Source organism: Clinocottus analis, unplaced genomic scaffold (genome assembly GCF_023055335.1).
Source record: "Clinocottus analis isolate CAN_PGR_092001 unplaced genomic scaffold, fCliAna1.0.p SCAF_2, whole genome shotgun sequence".
Taxonomy (NCBI): domain Eukaryota; kingdom Metazoa; phylum Chordata; class Actinopteri; order Perciformes; family Cottidae; genus Clinocottus; species Clinocottus analis.
In genome coordinates, this window is record NW_027175931.1 from 10715500 (window position 1) to 10734734 (window position 19235).

Genomic DNA, 19235 nt, shown 5'->3' on the forward strand with positions numbered 1-19235 from the left:
CTTTTTACATAAATTGAATTCCAGTTACCATATTTAGCAGCTTTAGCAGCAGCAGAGTATCCTCCACCTCCCAGTCCTCCGGCTCCTCCCAGTCCACCTGCTCCTCCCAGTCCTCCGGCTCCTCCCAGTCCTCCGGCTCCTCCCAGTCCTCCGGCTCCTCCCAGTCCTCCGGCTCCTCCCAGTCCTCCTGTTCCGCGTTGTCCCCCTGTGCCTCCTAGTCCTTTGTAAGATATATTTCCATTCAAAATTGTGGCATGTCTATATACATATATATTCTACATATACAACATTTGGATGGAGTTTGTTGGCAGTTTACCATGTTGTATTTAGAATAAATAAAGATACATTAGGAATCAAAAGCATATCACTGCAGTGAAAATGAGCCTTCCCCTTTTTCCTGTGCACAAGCAGATGTATGCAAAATTGTTATCCAGCAGGCTGCCTTTAAGTTGTACTGGTAGGTACACTGCCAGGTTTGAGCATTGCCAGGACAATGGAGATGATGGTCATTTTAAAGCTAGAAATATCAAAGCTATAAAACAACACAAATGGCCAGACCATTGTTTGTAAACTCAACTCCTCTGTATTCCATCTCAGAGTCTTGGTTTACCAGCTGGACTTGGTATTATCCGAGTCAGACATCTCTGGATACCAGGAATCAGAATCAGAATCATAAAACACGGGACGAGATGTTAAAAAACTGTCCATTGTGCCAGTAGATGGTATGCACTCACATGAGCTTCGTCGTGATGTTGAGAGAGTGGCATGGGAGGTTTATTTGCTTAAACTGGGTTATGATGTCAATTTTGGGACACATCCTCAGTAGTGTGCCTTCAAATCAGTGGGTGTTTCGGCCTTTACTCACTAAACACCCTCATCAAAGGTGGCCAGCTAAAGGGTGATCAGGCCTTAGCTTGTGTCCCATGCCCAAATAAGACACACCCAAAGGAAACACATGACAAATTCTGAGATTTGATAGTAATAGTAACATTTTAATTACCATACTTAGCAGCTTTTGCAGCAGCTGAGTATCCGCCTGTTCCTCCAAATCCTCTTGTGCCTCCTGTGCCTCCAAATCCTCCTGTGCCTCCAAATCCACCTGTGCCTCCAAATCCACCTGTGCCTCCAAATCCACCTGTGCCTCCTGTGCCTCCAAATCCTCCTGTGCCTCCAAATCCACGTGTGCCTCCTGCGCCTCCCGTGCTTACTCCTGTGGAAGACATGTTTATCTAATAAGCAATGTTGTGTAAAACAAGCTGCATGGTTAAATAGACTAAATTGAAATGAGTTTGCTGTCAAAAACTTGAAATAGAACAAATACGAAGATGCTTTCGTGAGTACAGTGACACACCTTGTGTGGTTGTGTTACTGTAGGCTATATACTTCCAGCACAATTACCACCACTACAAATACTTTTCAGATTCCATACAAGCAGTATGGGTTTAAAACATTTTAGATTCACATTTCAACATAAACGTCCACAAAGTCGGCAGACCGTTATAGTCTTTGAGTGCAACTAAAATCACATTTCATCTTCTTTTTTTGCAATAAAAAATTATGTCAATATTACTGTTTTATGCAAATCCAAACCCCTTTTATCCCATCCAAACATTTATATTCCATCTACGCAGTATGCATAGTACAGGTATAACCTTTAATGAATCAGGTAATGTCATTGAGATTAGGAATTTCTTTTCAAAGAGAGACTTGAGTAAAGCAAAACAAAATAATGATGTTTCTGATGACACACACAAAAAAAAGTTGCAAACAGCTTTGGCAGCAGCAGAATATCCTCCACCCCCCCTCTAAGTCCTTTGCTCCCTCACTGTCCTCCTGTACTTCAATGTGTATGGCGAGGGGAGGCCAAGAAAAACACAATTCCAGTTCATATTTACTCCACGTAGGGTACAGATTTGTATACTTGTCAAGACATAAGTATACGTTTTAAAGCTCACATAACAACATGAAGCTATGTAAAAAAAAGTGCATATGATCATGCCAATTATACACCATACCATATTTAGCAGCTTTTGCTGATGGTGAATATCCACCAGCCATTGGTGCACCTCCCGGTACTCCTCCTGGTACTCCTGGTATTCCTCCGGGTACTCCTCCTGGTACTCCACCTGGTACTCCACCTGGTACTCCTCCAGATCAGAGAGATAGCCTTTCATTAAACCTATCCATCCATCCATCCATCCATTTTCCGCCGCTTACCCGGGGTCGGGTCGCGGTAGCAGCACACCCAGCAGACCGACCCAGGCTTCCCTCTCACCCGCAACATTTTCCAGCTCGTTCTGGGGGACCCCGAGGCGTTCCCAGGCCAGCCGGGAGATATAATCCCTCCAGCGTGTCCTGGGTCTTCCCCGGGGCCTCTTCCCAGTTGGACATACATGGAAAACCTCTAATGGGAGGCGTCCAGGAGGCATCCGGATTAGATGCCCGAACCACCTCAGCTGACTCCTTTCGATACGAAGGAGTAGCGGCTCGACTCCAAGCTCCCTCCTGATGTCAGAGCTCCTTACCCTATCACGAAGGCTGAGCCCGGCCACCCTACGGAGGAAGCTCATTTCGGCCGCTTGTATCCGCGACCTCGTTCTTTCGGTCACGACCCAGAATTTGTGACCATAGGTGAGGGTTGGAACGTAGACCGACCAGTAAATAGAGAGCTTCGCCTTCCGACTCAGCTCCCTCTTCACCAAGACGGACCGGTACAGCGCCTGTTTTACTGCTGCAGCCGCACCGATCCGCCTGTCAGTCTCCCGCTCCACCTTACCTTGTATCTCGTACCTTGTATCTTTTCTACCTTGTAAGGTGGAGCGGGAGATGTTGTAGCTAAATATATAGCTACAACATCTAACTAAATATTAAGTACCTTTCAGGTACAGGATGAGTAAATTAATTATGGAAAGAGATGATTTTAAATAAGCTTCTTTTCTACAAAAAAACCTGATTGTTCTCACCATATTTAGCAGCCTTTGACCCAGCTCCAAATCCAGCTGTAAAATATTTAATTATAGGGAAGCATATGATAACATTTTTACAACTAAAGGCAATTCCTTTTTCAATCATGAGAATGTATACTCTTTTTTTCTATACTAAGTACTTTTTTTAAAAATGTTTTTTGTTGGACATCATACCTCCTGGTAACTGGCCTGGATACAGTCCACCAGCTCCAGCAGCACCTCCAACACCTCCCAAACCTGGAGCAGAGAGCGCAGACTTTAGTAACACGCTCATATGTTCTGTACTGATGTTACGCAACGTGACTTGGTGATGGATCTGGTAGTCTACCATATTTGGCAGCTTTAGCCTGAGCAGGTGAGATGGCCCCAGGCCTCAATCCTGCACAAAGAAAAGGTTATACTCAATGCAGAGGTAAGCAAGTCCTATTTAAAGTTTAGTCACATAGTTCATTAATACAGAATAATTATGCTTTTTTAGTTAGTTTGGTAACATGGCAATAGACTTTCAGTTAACCCGAAAGGCTGTTCCTGCGGTGTATGAATGGGTATGGATGATTAGATAGACTTGATGGGCAGAGGGCACTTTGCATGGTAGCTTCTCCCATCAATCTATGAACATGTGTGAATAGGTGAATGACGACATGTCGTGTCAAAGTGCTTTGAGAGGGGGCTAACATGGCAATAGACTTGTTGTTATGTCTTTTGTTTGATATCACACCTCCTGGCACCTGGCCTGGATACAGTCCACCAGCTCCAGCAGCACCTCCAACACCTGGAGCAGAGAGCACAGACTTTAGTAATTCACTCATATGTTTGATATTGATGTTACGCAACTTGTCTCGGTGATGATTGTGGTAGTCTACCATATTTGGCAGCTTTAGCCTGAGCAGGTGAGATGGCCCCAGGCCACAATCCTGCACAAAGAAAAAGTTATATCTAACCATTGCAGATGTTATTAAGTTTAATTAGTAAATTATTTGATTTATTTCTTGTGGATCCCAAATGTTTATCAGGTATCATTGTGTTATTTATTATTTTGTCCCAGTAAAACTTAAGATGTAAGCCATGTGGTTCATTGATATAGAATAATTATGTTTTAGTTTTATGTTTTAGTTTTAGTTTTACCAATTTTAGTTGGTAACAGCTTAGTTGTCATTTTTTCGTTTTTTCTTGTGGATTACAAAGGTTTTCCAGGTATTGATTGTGTTATTCATTAATTTGTTAACTTTACTATGGTTGTACTGCAACATAAAGTCTATAGATGACAGTGAAACAAGATCATTCATCAACTTCCTGTGCGGCTTGACTTGTGCAGCTTGTTTTGCCTTGCAGTTCTGTTGGTGTATGAATTGGTATGGATTATTGAAAAGACCTGATGGACAGGTGGCACCTTGCATGGTAGCCCCTCCCATTAATGTAGGACCGTGTGTGAATGGGTGAACGATAACATGTCGTGTTCAAGTGCTTTGAAAGGGGGCTAACATGGCAATAGACTTTATTTTATGTCTTTTGTTGGACATCATACCTCCTGGCACCTGGCCTGGATACAGTCCACCAGCTCCAGCAGCACCTCCAACACCACCAACACCTGCAGCAGAGAGCACAGATGTTAGCAAGACTCTTATATGTTCTGATGTTACACAACTTGTCTTGGAATGAGCAATCCTGCACAAAGACACAGTAATATCTAGCTATTGCAGATTTTAGTAAGGCCCAGTAAAAGTTATGATTTTTTTTTGGCTCCGCTAGTTCAAGTCAATGTGATCTTGGGCAAGACAAGAAACCCGAATCCGACGGTGTATGAATGTGTATGGATGATTAGAAAGACCCGATGTCCAGGCGGTACCTTGCATGGTAGCCCTTCCCATCAATGTTTCTATGTCTCTTTTGTTGGACATCATACCTCCTGGCACCTGCCCTGGATACAGTCCACCGGCTCCAGCAGCACCTCCAACACCTCCGACACCTGGAGCAGAGAGCACAGACTTTAAATACACATGAATTCTGTGACACAATGTGTATTGTGTTTTTATTGATATAAAAACATCGTCTTAGTAATGAATATGGTATTCTACCATATTTGGCAGCTTTAGCTTGAGCAGGTGAGATGGCCCCAGGCCTCAATCCTGCACAAATAAAAAGTTATACTGAACCATTGCTGAGGTTAGTACGTCTGAGTAAAATTCATGAGTTAAGCCATGTAGTTAATTGATATAGAAGAATTCTGCTATTTTAGTTTGGTAACAACTTGGTTCTAAGCATGCTGTATTCATTTCTTGTGGATCTTGAATGTTTATCGGGTATTAATTGTGTTATTCCTTAATTTGTTAAGTTAATTATGGTTGTCCTACAGAATAAAGTCTATAGATGACAGTGAAACAGGATCATTTATCAACTTCCTGTCTATGATGCTGCTAAACTTGTGTAGCTTGTTTAGCCTCTATTATACAATCCCAAAAAATGAATAGCGAGCCATGTTTAAGTAGTCTAATTAAGAAATAATGGAAGGCACATTTGACTGTGGTCTTCTAAAAAGATTGGCAACTATGTCTTTTTATTTTTAACAAACTAACAATTTAGATGTTGTGGTTGAACAGGGTCGTCCTTCAATCAGCGGATTGGGGTTCTGATCCCCAGCTCTGCTCGTCCATGTCAATGTATCCTTGGGCAAAACAAATAACCTGAACTTGCCCCTGCAGGCTGTTTCGGCAGTGTATGAATTGGTGGCTGCCCGCATCTGCTTCAAAACATTGGTACTTGCATACCGTGCTGCGAACAGATCGGGTCCAGCATACACCTAAGACATGATTAAGTCTTACACCACAGCCCGTTCACTCCACTGTGCATCGGCCAATCGGCTTGTAGCTCCATCACTGCGAGCTAAACACCCAACAAAGTCAAGACTGTTTGCTGTCTTGGTTCATCAATGGTGGAATGAGCACCCCAATGACATCAGGACTGCAGAAAGTCTCTACATTTTCCGCTGCAAACTAAAAACACAAGTTTTCCGACTACAAATAAATAAATTAAAAAAAGTAATTTGCACTTAAATGGCTCTTACTTATAGCACTTGGTAAATTGACTTGGTAAGAAATTGTACTTTCTTGATTATTGTTGTTCTCAGTTTTTACTTGTGGTTGAATGCACTTATTTGGATAAAAGCGTCAGCAAAATGAAATGTAATGTAATCAAAAAATAACAGCAAGCCATGTTAGACATCATACCTCCTGGCACCTGCCCTGGATACAGTCCACCGGCTCCAGCAGCACCTCCAACACCACCAACACCTCCAACACCTGAAGCAGAGAGAGCACAGACTTTAGATACACATATATTCTGTGACACAATGTTTATTGTGTTTTTATTGATATAAAACCATTGTCTTAATAATTAATCTGGTAGTCTACCATATTTGGCAGCTTTAGCCTGGGCAGGTGAGATAGCCCCAGAGCCCAATCCTGCATGAAGAAAAAGTTATACTTAACCATTGCAGATATCATTATGTTCGAGTAAAAGTTATGATTTAAGCCATGGAGTTCATGCTTTTTCAGATAGTTCATTAACTTCCTGTTAAAAGTGCTGCTTGTTTTGCCTCTATCATACAGTCCCAAAAAATAACAGTAAGTCATGTTGAGAGAGTCTAAATAAGAAAATAATGGAGTGCACATATGACTTCTTCCAAAAAGATTGGCAATTATGTCTTTTTTATTTTCAACCAACCAACGACCACAATACTGGTGTGGGTGACGGAGGGTCAGTGGTCAAACAGGGTACTCCTTCAATTGGAGGATCTGTGTTTCGATCCCCGGCTCTGCTAGTCCATGTCAATGTGTCCTTTGTAAAGACAAGTAACCCAAATTTGCCCTGGTAGGCTGTTTTGGCAGTGTATGAATTGGTATTGATGAATAAAAAGATCTGATGGGCATGTGGCATTTTGCATGGTAGCCCCTCCCATCAATGTATGAACATTTGTAAATGGTGGAACGATGACATATAGGGTTAAAGTGGTTTGAGGGAGACAGGGGGATAACATGGCAATAGACTTTTAGTTTAGTATTTTGTCTTTTGTTGGATGTCACACCTCCTGGTAACTGGCCTGGATACAGTCCACCAGCTCCAGGAACACCTCCAACACCTGGAGCAAAGAGCGTAGACTTTAGTAATTCACTCATATGTTCTGTACTGATGTTACGCAACTTGTCTCGGTGATGATTGTGATTGTCAACCATATTTGGCAGCTTTAGCCTGAGCAGGTGAAATGGCCCCAGGCCTCAATCCTGCACAATTAAAAACTTATATCTAACCATTGCAGATGTTAGTAAGTTTAGTTAGTAAATTATTGTATTTACTTCTTGGAGATCGCAAATGATTATCAGGTATTAATATGTTATTTATTAATTTATTAAGTTTATCATGGTTGTCCTGCAACATAAAGTCTATAGATGAAAGTGAAACAGGATCATTCATCAACCTCCTGTCTACAGTGCTGCTTAACTCGTGCAGTTTGTTTTGCCACAGTCTTCTCTCTGTACACCAACTTTCTCAGCTCTGTCATTCACTCACATATCTTTTCCTACCATAGCTGTGGATGACACCCGACTGATCCTCTTGTTTCCTCAATCGGAAACACAGGTAGCAGCACGAACCTCTGCCTGTGTGACTGACATCTCTCAGTGGATGTCTGCACACCACCTGAAAATTAACCCTGACAAGACTGAACTACTTTTCCTTCCAGGAAAAGGCTCTCCCACCCACAACGTTGCTATTACCTTCAACCACTCCTTGTTAGCCCCGACCCGACTGTCAGGGACGATATGCCACTCGACAGCCAACTCTGCTGACTGCCGACATTACTGCAACAACACGTTCATGTAGGTACGTGCTGCACAACGTACCCTTCTCACTCAGAAGGCGGTACAGGTCCAGGCTCTGGTCATATCACGCCTAAACTACAGTAACTCTCTCCTGGCAGTTCTACCTGCCGGTGCCATCCAACCTGTGCAGCTAATCCAGAATACAGCAGCTCGATGGTCTTTAACCTTCAGAAATTTACCCACACTACTCTGCTCCTCCACGCCCTTCACTTGTTACAGGTGGCTGCCCGCATCCACTAAAACATTGTTACTTGCGTACCGTGCTGCGAACAATGAAAAATAACTTTCAAGCCATGTTGGACATTATACCTGGCATCTGCCCTGGATACAGTCCACCGGCTCCAGCAACACCTGGAGCAGAGAGCACAGACTTTAGACACACATAGATTCTGTGACACAATGTGTATTGTGTTTTTATTGATATAAAAACATCGTCTTAGTAATGAATGTGGTATTCTACAATATTTGGCAGGTTTAGCTTGAGCAGGTGAGATGGCCCCAGGCCTCAATCCTGCACAAATGAAAAAGTTATACTTAATCATTGCAGCGGTTAGTAAGTCCCTGTAAAAGTTATGATTCAAGCTATATAGTTCATTGACATAGAATAATTATGCTTTTTTAGTTAGTTTGGTAACAGCTTGGTTCCAAGCATTTTGTATTAATTCCTTGTGGATCTTGAATGTTTATCAGGTATTAATTGTGTTATACATTCGTTTGTTGACTTTATCATGGTTGTACTGCAGCATGAAGTCTATAGATGACAGTGAAACAGGACAATTCATCTACCTTGTGTCTACAGTGCTGTTTAACTTGTGCAGCTTGTTTAGCCTCTATCATACAGTCCCAAAAAATAACGGCAAGCCATATCGAGAGAGCCTGAATACAAACATAATAGAGAACACATTTGATGACTGTGGTCTTCTTCTAAAAAAAATTGGCAAATATCTGTTTTTTTTTTATTTTCAACCAACCAACAATTTTATGTTTGGTGTGGGAGACTAAGGTTCAATGGTCGAACAGGGTCAAGCTTCCATCAGAGGATCGGCATTTCGATCCCCGGCTCCGCTAGTCCATGTCAATGTGTCCTTGAGCAAGGCAAGTAGCCCAAATTTTCCCCCGCAGGCTATTGCAGCAGTGTATGAATGGGTATGGATTATTAGATAGACTTGTGCTAACGTGGCAATAGACTTTTAGTTTAGTTTTTTATGTCTTTTGTTTGATATCATACCTCCTGGCATCTGGCCTGGATACAGTCCACCAGCTCCAGCAGCACCTCCAACACCTCCAACACCTGGAGCAATGAGCACAGACTAGTGTCATATGTATTGTGTTTTTCTTGATATAAAAACATCGTCTTAGTAATGATTGTGGTAGTCTACCATATTTTGCAGCTTTAGCTTGAGCAGGTGAGATGGCCCCAGATCCCAATCCTTCACAAAGAAAAAGTTATACTTAACCATTGCAGATGTAAGTACGTCCTAGTAAAAAATATGATTTAAGGATTAAGTTAATTGACAGATGATATTTCTGCTTTTTTTTTTTATAGATAGTTTGGTAACAGCTTAGTTGTTTGCATTTTTTATTCATTGTTTGGAACCCAAAGGTTTATCAGGTAATAATTGTGTTTTTCATTAATGTGTTAACTTCATCATGGATGTCCTGCAGCATAAAGTCTATAGATGACAGTAATACAAGTTCATTGATCAACTTCCTGTCTATAGTTCTGATTTACTTGTGCGGCTTTTTTTTTGTCTTGATCACGCAGCCCCAAAAAATAACGGCAAGCCAAGTTGAGGTATTCTAAATAGGAAAATAATTGCACATTTTACTGTTGTCTTCATCAGAAAAAATATTGGCAACTATGTCTTTTTATTTTTAACCAACCAATAATTTTATGGCTGGTGTGGGAGACTGAGGCTCAGTAGTCGTCTTTTAATCAGAGGATCAGCATTTCGATCCCCGGCTCCGCAAGTCCATGTCAATGTGTTGGGCAAGACATGATGTAACCCGGATTTGCCCCCGCAGGCTCTTCCGGCGATGTATAAATGGGTGTGGATTATTAGCTAGACTTGTGCTAACATGGCAATAGACTTTCAGCTTAGTTTTTTATGTCTTTTGTTGGACATCATACCTCCTGGCACCTGCCCTGGATACAGTCCACCAGCGCCTCCAACACCTTAAGCAGAGAGCACAGACTCTGGATACACATATATTCTGTGACACAACTTGTATTGTGTTTTTCTTTTATTTAAAAAACATTGTCTTAGTAATGAATGTGGTAGTCAAACTTGGCAGCTTTACACTGAGCAGGTGAGATGGGCTAACATGGCAATAGACTTTTTGTTTTGTTTTTAATGTCATTTGCTAGACATCATACCTCCTGGCACCTGGCCTGGATACAGTCCACCAGCTCCAGCAGCACCTCCAACACCTCCGACACCTGCAGCAGAGAGCACAGACTTTAGTAAGACACTTGTATGTTCGATATTGATGTTACGCAACTTGTCTCGGTGATGATTGTGGTAGTCTACCATATTTGGCAGCTTTAGCTTGAGCAGGTGAGATGGCCCCAGGCCACAATCCTGCACAAAGAAAAAGTTATATCTAACCATTGCAGATGTTCGTAAGTTTAGCTAGTAAACTACTTTATTTGTGGATCCCAAATGTTTATCAGGTATCATTGTGTTATTTATTAATTTGTTAAGATGTTAAGATGTTTGTTAAGATGTTAACATGGTTGTCCTGCAACATAAAGTCTATAAATGACAGTGAAACAGGATCATTCACCAACCTCCCGACTACAGTGTTTGCCTCTATCACACAGTCTCAACCAACCAAAAATTCTATGTCTGGTGTGGTGATTTCCCTTTGCAGGCTATTTTTTATTTTCCCTTTGCAGGCATATGAACGGTAGCCATTCCCATCAATGTATGAAGGTGTGTGAATAGGTAAACGATGACATGTTGTGTTAAAGTGCTTTGGGGGTGAATAACATGGCAATAGACTATTAGCTTTGCTTTCTATGTCTTTTGTTGGACATCATACCTCCTGGCACCTGCCCTGGATACAGTCCACCAGCTCCTCCGACACCTCCAAGACCACCAACACCTGGAGCAGAGAGCATGGACTTTAGATACACATATATTCTGTGACACAACTTGTGTTGTGTTTTTTTTTTGATAAAAACATTGTATTGAATGTGGTAAGATACCATATTTAGCAGCTTTAGCCTGAGCGGGTGAGATGCTCCCGGGTCCCACACCTGCAGTAAGCATAAATACATCACATATTCTTTGGTCTTCTCTGCCTTTTTACACCATATCAATGAACAATATGGTCGTATAAACACACACCAGTTCCAACAGGATATCCAGGCCTTGACTCAGGACCGCCTATTCCTCCTGGAAGTCCAGCGCCAACATTTCCAAAGCCGTAACCTGAAACATTGTTATGTGACGCATCATTAATCATTGAGCTGATGCAATAGTTTTACCAAACATTTGCATCACAATTAAAAAACTTATTTTCACCGAAAGGCAATTTGCCACCTCCCGGTTTTGTTCCGTAGCCACCTGAAGAGAAAGAAACGGCATTTGAAAGAATGAAGAGCCAGAATCATTCTGATCATAGGCAACAATGGATTAAAGTCAATACGAGAGATATTTATTATTGTTATTCATAATAATAATAATAATACATTTTATTTATATAGCGCTTTTCAAAATAGTCAAAGTTGCTTTACATGGTTAGTATCAACATATTGAACAGGTTTTGAGTATCTTAAAACATCATAAAGCCAGATCACACCTTGCGCTTTGGGTAAATTGAGGGGGTATCCGTGGAACACACCAGGCTGCATTGGCCCACCGTACCCGCGGCTTCCTGTGATGGAATAAATCAATTTAAATCCTAAAACCAATAATACTGACAAAAATAAAAAATATATACTGTGTATGTTTGTAATACAGCAATAACCATGAATAAAGTTACCTGGTCCTTGACCTCCTTGACCTCCGACTGTATAAGATAAATCACATAATCCAATCATATACTGAAAGAACCAGAACCCACACACTCATGATTTTGTCAATAAAAACAACAATTGTGCTTCAAAGTTAAAATATGAGGCATTTAATGGTAATTTAATGTTTTATCCTACTTGACTTGGAATTGAGATCAGTTCCTGTGGCAACCCCAGGCAGAACTCCACGTCCACCAAACCCTGAAGGAGCCAAAGGTAAACCCCACACCCCACAGTGAAAGCCAAATTTAGTCCCTGTGCAGTCCTTGATTGCAAAAGCACAAAGAAGTCCAATGTTGAAACACCTGACAAATGGTGAGAAATAATTCCTGAGATTATCTATGAAAAAGACAAACCTTGTCCTGGCACCAGTCCACCTTGGTAAAGTCCAGGCACGCCCACACCTGACAAAGCCAATGAGAGGATAGTACTTCATGCACATTTTTATGATGTTTTAGCTGTTTATATCTTCTTTTTTTATGATTAAATCCTTTGAAAGAGAAATCATAATATTGGGAGTTAGATTTTTGTAATGAACAGATTTTTTCATAGTCTCTTACTAGCACAGAAAAGTTAAGCAAAACCTATAACAAGAAATAACGAGAATATAGACAAAGCTTTTCACATGTTAGTTAATGTATGGCTGTATAATATATATATATATATATATATATATATATATATATATATATATATATATATATATATCATATATATATATATATATATATCATATATATAAATATATATGCTGTACATCCATACACCCACAAATCATATGTTTTATGTGTCCTCGTTTTGTAAAACACGTCAAATAAACTCTGTTGTATTTGAAATGCAAAAGAACATTGCCATGCACGCGACCCATCTGACATGCAATGGGAAAAATGAATTTGATGTGGCTCCGCTGCCTAGTGAACTGCATCCTGTCTGTCTTCAGCCTTTTGAGTTTATTATTGAGTCTACAAAACCTGGCACTTTGGCAGCTTTCTTTCCAGCACCTCCTCCTCCACCTCCTCCTGGAAGGCCTGTCTGAGGTATAACAGGCACTAAAAAAAAAGAAATGTTCCTTAGAACATCGAACATATACTGTGCAGTGTGAATACAAATATACATATTTCTACGTCCAAACAACTGTAACTATGATTCCTGCCTCCCAAGAACTCTCATATATTTTTTTACTTAATTACATTAGAAAAAGTACTATGTTTGGAGCCCAAGGTGGCTCTTCGTCTGAGAGATCATTCAAGTCACACACTGACGAAGAGCCAATTTGTGGTATGAGTTGGTGTAGTACTGCTAAAATGGGAGCAGTGTTTCAATCCTTAAGGCAGAAAACATAGTATAACAAACATGAATAGTGCAAAATGACAAGAATGATGTGTTGTGTGTCTTGCCTCCAGCGGGCACTGCAGCTCCAGTTCCTGCGCCTCCATGACCTCCTCCTGTCCCAAGCACTGTGCCACCAGTCCCTGTTTGAGAATTAAGTGCCCAGACAAGAATACAGAATATAAAAATACAATTCCAGGTTTAAGGTCATAGTCATTGAACATCAGAGTGATGAAAACCTTACAACACAAGTATTAGTTCAACATCTCACGGCCGCCAGAGGGCCCTGTGATACTGAAAAGCAAAATTGTGCAGATGTGTGGCTTGTGCCAGACTACCTGCTGAAGTGGTCAGCCTCTTCTGCAGGTATTCCGATTCTTAGACCTACCATTGGCATTGAGAGCAGCTAATCTGGCTCTGTCACCACCGCATGAAAAAGCAACATGGCTGAGTTTTAATCTAATCAGGAGAGGCAGCCAGCAAGCATGGCATTTGCATTGCCTCATCAAATGCCTCATTTCTTTGGTTATCCTGTCATGGAGGAAATGACCTGTCAGCTTCACTTGTTAGGGAGTTTGGCAGCAGGATAAAATACATTTTGTTTGGTTAATACACTTAAAAAAAGGTTTTATCTGAAACTCCATGTTTTAAGTGCCTTTAAGTATGTGGCCTGGGAGATTTGGTGAGAGAATGTTTTGTTTTATCTTTGCTCTTTTGCAGAGAAATTGTTATTTTTGAGTATCATGAAATGAGCACACACGGATGACGAGAAACTGCAGTTTTGTCATTGCCAACTAATACTTTAGAGTCGACTCTTTGCCATAGAATACGGCCATTGTCGGGCCCACCAGAAGCCATGCCTAATAAGCTTGCCTAATTTCAAGCAAATGATGTGCCCACACACGACACTAACCGCATTGATTTTCAGTAGTATGGTAAGAGAGAAATCATCATTGCAAATAAATAAATAAATCTCACTCCACCATCATCAGCTTGTCCGCCACTCACTTTAAAAAGTCTGGTCTCTGCTGAAGTTCAAACAGTACAAGGTTTTCAGATGCACCACAAAAATGTGCACGTGTTTGCCAAACAGTGTTTTTCATACTGAGTTACCATTAATACAAAACATTCATTTGGGCTTTCTCATAACATGAAAGCATGATAAGTGAACTCAGGTTAAGTCGTACAGTAGTCTGTCATCAGGCCAAGAATCAGCTAACCTCCATGTGGTACCAGATGGCCTCCTGCACCTGTGATTAGGACAACCAGAATTTCAGCGGTGTTCGTCAATACAAAAGATTTAGGGAGTAGCCCTCAAGGAAACTAATTATTGTGCTTTTTATGTTCATGTCTGAGCAAAAGCTTTTAATGTAGGACAATGATTGAAGCATTCAAGCAAGTATGAACCAAACTGACTGAATATTTCTCCAGTTGAGTTCCTCCTTAACCAGGAAGCTGGATAGATCACCACCATAGCCAGTTAATGTGGATGTTACCTATACTGATATCTCATCCCCTATTTAAACCTTAACACGCTGAATAAACCACACAAAACATACAATTTGAACTTTGGAAGTGATCATCTTTTTCTTAATTCTACATAGCTTACCTTTCCATTCCACCTTTACACAAGAAATATCACGATCAAACTTAAGTTCCTGGAATCTGAGGCATTTTTTACTGAAAGGTTGAAACTAAGTGGAAAGCCACATACTATCACTATACAGCCATCTAAACAAACAACTCAATACAATTGGCACAGGATCAGTGTCTTGTTCAAACAACCAATATTACATCATGATGTTTGATGACCACAGTTTCCATCAACTTTGTTGAGCCTCCTGCACTAAATACAGGTTTTAAAGTCCAGAAAAAAGTGTGTGTGTGTTTGCTGTTGCTGTGTCCAATGGTTGCGTCCATAAATAAATCATGTAAAGATTCAAATTTAAAGTAAATATGGATGCACCAATCAATTTTACATGGTTCAAAATAAAAAGGAAACATAACATGTCTGATTTCTGTAATGTTCTAGTGTAATGGATATCTTCAAAATAATAGTTTTTGACATATGACTGAACTAACATTGTTCCATCTGTCAATTCATAAAAACACTCAAAGCATCAAAGAACTAAAAAGAAGTCCATTCCACCACGTACGAGCACACTAGGGGACTGCCATTGAGTGGGTGATGCTTAATGCAGTACTTCTTCATCAATGTCACACTGGGTCTGAAATTGGAGCTTACGAGTGTCCATAAATTTGCCCATGGGACAGACATATCTTTGGAAGGAAAAGGATGCGATTATGGGTTTGATGTAGAATATCAACCGATCACTATACCAATGATTCAACTGGTGGCACCAATTAAGGGGCCATCACTACCTTTACAGAACACTGTGAAATTTCTATCAAGATATGTTTTGCCATCTGCTGTACCTCTTTTAGCAGCCTTCTGTCCAACTCCTGGGAAAAAGCCCCCTGCGTTGCCACCATAACCACCGTATGCACCATATCCACCATAACCACCTAAATTAAAGAAATTGGTAAAGATGAGTGAGGATTTAAATGATGTTGTTACAGAGAGAATACAATGTTGACACGTCTGTCAACTAAATGTTTATTACACTCTCACCTCCTCCATAGCCTCCAGCTCCCAGGCCACCACCTCCTTGACCACCGGCTCCTAGATTGCCATAACCTGGATGAGAAAGACAGACAGTTAGAGTAGTAAGATTAACTGTATCACAAACTGTGGATGAAGGGAAGGAGAATCAAAGAAAAGAAGCATAGCTTTCGTCACTGTGGCCGAAGTGATTTATTCAGCAGTAATCCTTAGATAACGATAATCCATTTCCCAATAAAAATAAACACAAAATACACTTTTATGTGTATTTAATTAAGTCTAGAGCCAAGGATTGCTGTTGACCTCCACTGATAAAAGCATGAGACAAAACATTGTTAAATAATCTGGTTATGCTGTATTCGAAACACTGGGGGGAGCAGTATGTTGAAAAAGTCTGAAACTAAAACCTACCAGGACATAGTGAGTGATGGTGGGATATGATTCGAATCTAGATGTGGTTAAGTGGAACTTAACTTTCTCCAGATAACTGTCAGAGTGATATATTGACAAGAGACTCCATGTTGTAGAACATGTCAGGAAAATTATTCTCAGAATTTTATTTCTCAGAGAAAAGAGGCTGAGCAAGTTCCCCAATCAGAGATAAACATGTTGGAGTAATGAATGTTTCTGAAACAAGAGGAAATTCGATGCTGCCAGCAGGCTAGTCCACCAAGGAACTTGTTTTCATCAATACTTGTAAGCCAAAGAATCTGGGGTGAGAACAAGTAAGCATGGGAATAAAGCTGAACAAGGGAGTGGAGCTGCAGTGGGGGATCAGACTGGAGAGCGAGAGCTTTGAGTCCAGCAATCTGCGGGGTGCAGGTAGGAGGAATGTGCTGGGAGAGACAGAGAGAAAGTTGGAAGTGTGGAGTTTCATGACCTAGGATAGTCAAAACAAATGTGGGCATTAGCCTTGCCAAGGGCTTGGCAAAAAGACTGAGCATGCAATGTAAGCCCAGATGCTAAGCTAAGCACCCTTTGCAATGATCCAGCTCCTTCAAAGCTTTCAGCCCGATTCTCTTCGATTGCTCAACTATCCCCAGATGCACCACGAAGTAATAACAACAGTAATCAATTCTTATATAAATCACAAGTTATCTTGGACTTTCCCTTTTCCAGTGTCTCTTGCATTGACACAAGTATGTGTTTAGTCATTCTGAGTGTTGGAAATACATATCAAAGTCTGCGAGATTATGCATGTCAATAGAAGAGAAACGTGAAGAGTGCAGACGGGCAGGACTGTGGAGACTTTTAACGTATCCATCCTCTGGCCCACCCGACCCAGCACATGCTACGTTGAGCTCAACTCGCTAATTTGAGATTACGAGCAAAGATACAGACACACAGAAGTCAGCCTGAGAGGATGTGTGCCTGTGTGTGTGTGACAATGAGTGCAGGCCCTGGGCAGGATTTAGATAAGAAGAAAGGAAGAGAAACTTTACAGTATGTAGTTCTGACATCACTAGACACCAGAGGGAAAAAACACTCTCAAGTAACAACTACTACTCTGCAGGTTGTGTATTTTCAAGGTCAAAGTAAGAGGACACGCTAACAAAACTGGAACATTGTAAGTTTGGCAACCATCCACTGATTGTATATCGGGAGGAGGAAATATTTTTTCACACAAAAGCTCTCTGTTTAACCATATTTACGCCATACTGTCAACTCAAACAAGCGTGTTTTTCTTGGCCGACTATCGTGACAGCACGTCAGCTCACACAAATAGACCTTCGCTAACACATTATGGAAAGTCCAAACCAATGTTGTTTGTTGTCAAAAGCCACACACATAGAACAGTCTGCACCATGACTCTGATATCAAAGCATCCCTTTTCTTTGGTGCTGCTCCCAGTATTTGGTTGGTTGCTGACAAGCTGAAGGATTTCTGTAGACTAAAGTAGTGGTTTATTTTCTGACTCTCAAGACGTAATAGGAAGCCAGAGAGACCACTTGAAACCCCAGCTGCCTTCAGACCTTGGATCAGTAAACCCTAAAAAAGTTTAATCCTCTGAATACAAAATGGGGAGGACAGAAACCCAATACTACACAGGAGGGGGGACTCAGGGCCAAGGAGATTGTAAGGTAAGTGATGCAGAACTGCAATGCATCATAGTTTCCTCAATTTAGAGTTTTTTTTTTAAAACCGTGGCAGACACATGGCCTGCCAGATCCATTCAGAAAAGACCACTGGCTTTCACAGCTGTGCAGTGACGAGTGCACCTGCAATTGCTGAGGTGAAATTTGGGATAGTGTGGCAGTGAATAATTGAGCTCCGTCCAACATTGGTGATTAATTTGTGGCGGCTTGCTTAAGAATGACCTCAGTGAGGGTACACAAGTCTAGACCTTCCCTGACAAATAAGGAGTCCTGTTTTTCGAGGAATGAAAATGTGATGAGGGAGAGACTGCCATATTCATTCCCTCCTTCCGTAACACGTCATGTGCATCGGTATTTAAATTGATGTCTGACACTGGAGTAAAACTGGCTAGACAGCATGAAATCTTTCAGTGACCTGTCATGTTCTCAAATTTTGGTCCAGTACAAGTGATGGATGTGGGCCAGTGTGAACAGACATATCTGGTTTCAATCTCAGTACTGAATTGTCTTGCTCATGCTCCTTTGGGGTTAGGTAAGGTACTCCTCTCTTTCAGAACCACAGTACAAGAGGCAATAATCAAAACATTGTCTTCGGCTCTCAATCTCTTTGTCATGTTCTCCCTGTTTCTCCTTTATTTTCTCTTTTCTCTCTCACTTTCCTCTGCAAAAGTTGTGAAGGGGTTGTGCCAACCAGACGTGAAGTGCTAATAGCAGCAACCACAGGCGGCCAAACGAGAAGTGAATGATGGATTTGCCCGCTCTTTTTCATCTCCTCCCATTCACCCCGTCCCCACCCACCCACCCACCCATTGTTCTACTTTTGTGAACCCACTGGACCAGGTGAAGGGTTTAATTTAAGAGAGCAAAGAATTTCATGGCAGAGATCCACTGTAACTGACGGCAGACCTGCGGAAAGCAGACTTTGGAATGTCCAGGTCATTTTTTAATTTGTATTTATTTTAGCTCATGTATTGAGTTTGAGAACATCAGGCAAACCATCAAAGAACAAATGTTTGCATTCTGAAAAGTCAACGGACAGTGTGAAACATAATGAATCACAGAAGAAGTGAGTCTTTAGCTAAATACCATAAACATACAAAGAGTTAAGGATGTTTTCAAGAAGCAAAGAGGCATGCAATGGCAGTGCAAATGCTGCAATACTGCATACAGTGATGGAAAATCATCATAAAAAACTAATCTTCAAAGGCCCTCTGGAACTCTCCAGAGGATCAGCATTTTAATGTGATTGACAGGAATAGTCTCTTCTTTGTTTGTGGTTCCATAGCAATTTCACTTTGAAAGAAAAGCCTATCATTATGTCCTTTA

At 41.1% G+C, this 19235-nt stretch overlaps 1 protein-coding gene across 1 annotated transcript in view; it reads right to left on the bottom strand.

The window, feature by feature from the left end:
- The window catches only part of elna (elastin a), a 51124-nt gene that overhangs the window by 12895 nt on the left and 18994 nt on the right, over positions 1-19235 (bottom strand). Inside the window, exons 6-33 of the mRNA XM_068585930.1 lie at positions 15823-15888; positions 15627-15716; positions 13259-13333; positions 12833-12910; positions 12218-12265; positions 12000-12062; positions 11831-11857; positions 11648-11722; positions 11371-11412; positions 11194-11277; positions 11052-11102; positions 10886-10948; positions 10372-10422; positions 10218-10280; positions 8150-8191; positions 7048-7101; positions 6374-6424; positions 6191-6262; positions 5042-5092; positions 4870-4932; positions 4492-4554; positions 3830-3880; positions 3685-3738; positions 3295-3345; positions 3141-3203; positions 2016-2147; positions 1001-1210; positions 29-220 (exon numbers count right to left, since the gene is read on the bottom strand). Of these exons, the coding sequence (XP_068442031.1) occupies positions 29-220; positions 1001-1210; positions 2016-2147; positions 3141-3203; positions 3295-3345; positions 3685-3738; positions 3830-3880; positions 4492-4554; positions 4870-4932; positions 5042-5092; positions 6191-6262; positions 6374-6424; positions 7048-7101; positions 8150-8191; positions 10218-10280; positions 10372-10422; positions 10886-10948; positions 11052-11102; positions 11194-11277; positions 11371-11412; positions 11648-11722; positions 11831-11857; positions 12000-12062; positions 12218-12265; positions 12833-12910; positions 13259-13333; positions 15627-15716; positions 15823-15888 (2025 nt within the window). The remainder of the gene's footprint in view (positions 1-28; positions 221-1000; positions 1211-2015; positions 2148-3140; positions 3204-3294; positions 3346-3684; positions 3739-3829; positions 3881-4491; positions 4555-4869; positions 4933-5041; positions 5093-6190; positions 6263-6373; positions 6425-7047; positions 7102-8149; positions 8192-10217; positions 10281-10371; positions 10423-10885; positions 10949-11051; positions 11103-11193; positions 11278-11370; positions 11413-11647; positions 11723-11830; positions 11858-11999; positions 12063-12217; positions 12266-12832; positions 12911-13258; positions 13334-15626; positions 15717-15822; positions 15889-19235) is intronic.